Source organism: Emiliania huxleyi, assembly GCF_000372725.1.
Source record: "Emiliania huxleyi CCMP1516 chromosome Unknown EMIHUscaffold_1552, whole genome shotgun sequence".
In the NCBI taxonomy this organism is placed as follows: Eukaryota; Haptophyta; order Isochrysidales; family Noelaerhabdaceae; genus Emiliania; species Emiliania huxleyi.
Window position 1 is genome coordinate 1 of NW_005201033.1, and position 2,894 is coordinate 2,894.

The following is a 2,894-nucleotide window of genomic DNA, read 5'->3' on the forward strand; positions in this document are numbered from 1 at the left end:
CATACCTTTCCTCCTCAGACATCTAGGAGCCACGTGCCCCAGCACCAGCCCGTGCAGCAGCCGAGCACCTCACACCCCGCCTGCCGCACCCACCCGGAGTGGATCGCCGTGGTCCATGCCCTCGTGGGCGGTCCGCACCAGCTCGCGGCGCACCACAGGTCGTCCATGACGACGAAGGAGCCCGGAGCGGCCAGTCTCCGCATGTCCCGCAGGTCCTGCAGCGCACCGTGGTAGCTGTGGTCGCCGTCGATGGAAGTGACGTCGCAGTATGGCGGAGCGGCGGCGCGCGCCAGCGCGGGCAGGGTCTCGTGCGTCGAGCCAGCCTATTCCACACCCAGAGCGCGTGGGGCATGTGCCGTGTGCTCTGGCGCTGCCTCGCTCGCGTCTCTGCTCGGCCGTCAGCTCAAAGCGTCCCGGGAAGGATCGGTTGAGCAGCGGGATCGCGCCGCGGGTCACGTCGAAGCGCACGAGGTCAAAGGAGTGGTAGGTCGCAGTCGGGAGCGCACACAGCCAAGCCAGCGCCGAGTGGCCTGTGTTGAGGCCAATCTCGCACACCTTGGGCCGCGCGACGACGTGCGAGACGTGCTCGCGCGCGAGGCTGACCCAGTGCAGCCGCTCGTATGCGGGAGACCGGCCCTCCCGATTCGCATTGCCCACCGCAGCTTTGCTCCGGATCATCGCCTCGAACGGCTCGGAGGCTGCCTCGTACCTCTGTCCAGCGGCCCGAGGCTCGTGCGGGCATGCCATCGCACCGAGCTCACGCGTTGAGAGCGCCGACTCCTGAGCGGCAGAGACCATGTGCGCAAACGGGCATGGCCGCCGCGTGAGGCCCGGGCATCGCTCGCCGACCCATCCTGCATAAAGGCTTGCATTGAGCACGAGCGGCCTCCACCGGCGGGTTGCACCTCCGGCTCCGCTGCGCCGCCGCTGCACCTCCGGCGTAGCGTGTACGGTCCTGACGGACCGCGCCGCGATGCAGATCAGCAGAGCCGCGGGTGTTTGGATACCCATTCGCTCGTGCTGCCCGGCGACTCTACTCAGCGACCCTTCTTCAGTGACCCGGTTGCACCTCGACACGTCACGTCACTCACCCTCCACGCAGCCGTTCTTTGGCGCCCGCTCGTTCACGGCCCCCGGGCCTTCACAGCTGTCTCAGGTGCGGGCGTACCTACCTACCTACCTACGGGCGTGCTCGTGTCGGCGTACTGTCTGCTAGGTGACCTTCTTGTTTCTTAGTCCCCCTTTCTCTGATTGCAGGTCTTGTTGGCAAGTCAGGACACAGAGCTCATCTGCCCCAACAGTAGGGGGAGGGCTCCCACCCACCTCCCAGGGCTTGGTTGGAGGTCTTTTCAGTTGCAAGCAACCATCGCGAGATCCACACACTAACACAGACGTCTGAAGAAAGGAAAGGAGGAGGGAACATCGTTTCACCTCGTGTCGACGCCTCTGTCCGCTGTCGCTCGACCGCCCTCTACATGACCACGGGCTACCTCTGCCCCTCCATCTCCAAGGGGGGCGAGTACTCGAGCAAGACCGACGGCTACGCCATCGGCATCACCCTCCTCGTCTGCCTCACCAACCGGTCCGAGGTGCAGCTCACCGACCGGTGCGAGGACGAGTTCGAGGAGGACTGGACCGACATCGATGCGGCGAAGCTCGCCGACGTGGCCGCGGGCTGGCCAGCCGACGCGGCGCGCGCTGTCAAGGACCTCGCCAAGGCGGACGGGAAGAGCCTCTGCCACGACAGCCTGCGCAAGAGGCCCACGCTGCCCGAGGCGCTGCTAGCTCTCCGGGCGCTGCTGTCTGGCGCGCAGGGCGGGGCGGGGGTGGAGGAGGCTGCGCCGGCACCTGGAGACGAGGCCGCTGCGGCAGCCGCCCGCACCACCGGCTACGAGCCTTCGCCGCTCTCGGTGCAGGTGCGCGGCATGCGCACGGGCGGCGACGCGCAGGCGCGCATCCAGGGCAACATGCTGCTCGCCTTCAACACGCTGATGCCGTGCCTCGACGCTGCGTACGCCTCGCGCTCTGCGGCGGCGCCCGACGGCTTCGAGGAGCGCATCAACTTTTGGCACCGCGAGTGCGGCCTGCCGACCGAGCTGCGGAGGCAGCTGCACTCGCTGCGCATCTGGGCGAACGCGGCGAGGCACCACGACGCGGCGAGGTGGAGGAGGGACGGGCCGCGCAGCGAGGGGGAGGCGTCGCGGCTCGTGGCCGCGGTGACGGAGGCGATCGGGGCGATCGAGGGGTGAATACAGTCGCTGCGCTGGCGGTCTTGAGGCCTCGCGATCGTCTCGCTTTGCCACAAACGAATATGTGTGCTAGCCGGGTTGCGTGTTCTTCTTTTTCGTGCCGAAGGACATGTCGATTCCTACGTACCCGCTCCCGACCAACAAGCAAAGGCGCGAGATACACACTTTTGAAGTATGCCACGATTTCGCGGCAATCCTCCAAAAGATTTTAAATCCTCGGCCGGATCAAGAATTGCCTCATCAAGTGGTGCTGCCTCTGTGGTGAACTGGTGTGAAAATTTGTCTCGTCGAAAACCAGGGCGGCATCGCGCCGCCGACCAAGAGAATCATCTTCACAACTTCGCCAAAGAGGTCGGCAGCCCGAGCGCCGTCGACCGCACCGACTACGGCACAGCCTCCGGCAGCGCCCGGGGCTTCGCCCAGCACCACTCGCAACAGCTCTCGCGCGCCGCCGTCTGTGGCGACGCGCAAAACATCAACAACGCTGCTCGCAACATGCGTGTTGCGCACTCATTCATGACCGGTCTCAATGTCCCACCCCCCTGCGCGCGGGGCTTCTAGGCCCGCGGGTAGTGTCCCCCCATTCCCAGGGCCTCCAGGGCTTCCGCACCTCAACCTCTCACAGACCAGCGCACAGCGCCATCC

The 2,894-nt window shown here is 66.3% G+C and overlaps 2 protein-coding genes across 2 annotated transcripts; one reads left to right on the forward strand and one right to left on the reverse strand.

Moving 5' to 3' along the window:
- Positions 1–14: 14 nt before the first annotated feature.
- EMIHUDRAFT_373434 (hypothetical protein) lies at positions 15–795 on the reverse strand (the record flags this gene model as incomplete). The annotated part of the gene is made up of 2 exons (XM_005785994.1): positions 397–795; positions 15–323 (listed from the first exon to the last, which is right to left on the reverse strand). Exons 1-2 carry the CDS (start codon positions 745–747, stop codon positions 15–17), a joined length of 660 nt encoding a protein of 219 aa, XP_005786051.1. The 5' UTR covers positions 748–795.
- A 644-nt stretch (positions 796–1,439) lies between these two features.
- On the forward strand, positions 1,440–2,250 carry EMIHUDRAFT_373436 (hypothetical protein; the record flags this gene model as incomplete). Its single annotated transcript, XM_005785995.1, has 1 exon — positions 1,440–2,250. The coding sequence occupies exon 1, from the start codon at positions 1,476–1,478 to the stop codon at positions 2,247–2,249; it is 774 nt and encodes a 257-aa protein (XP_005786052.1). The 5' UTR covers positions 1,440–1,475.
- Between the last annotated feature and the right edge of the window lie 644 nt (positions 2,251–2,894).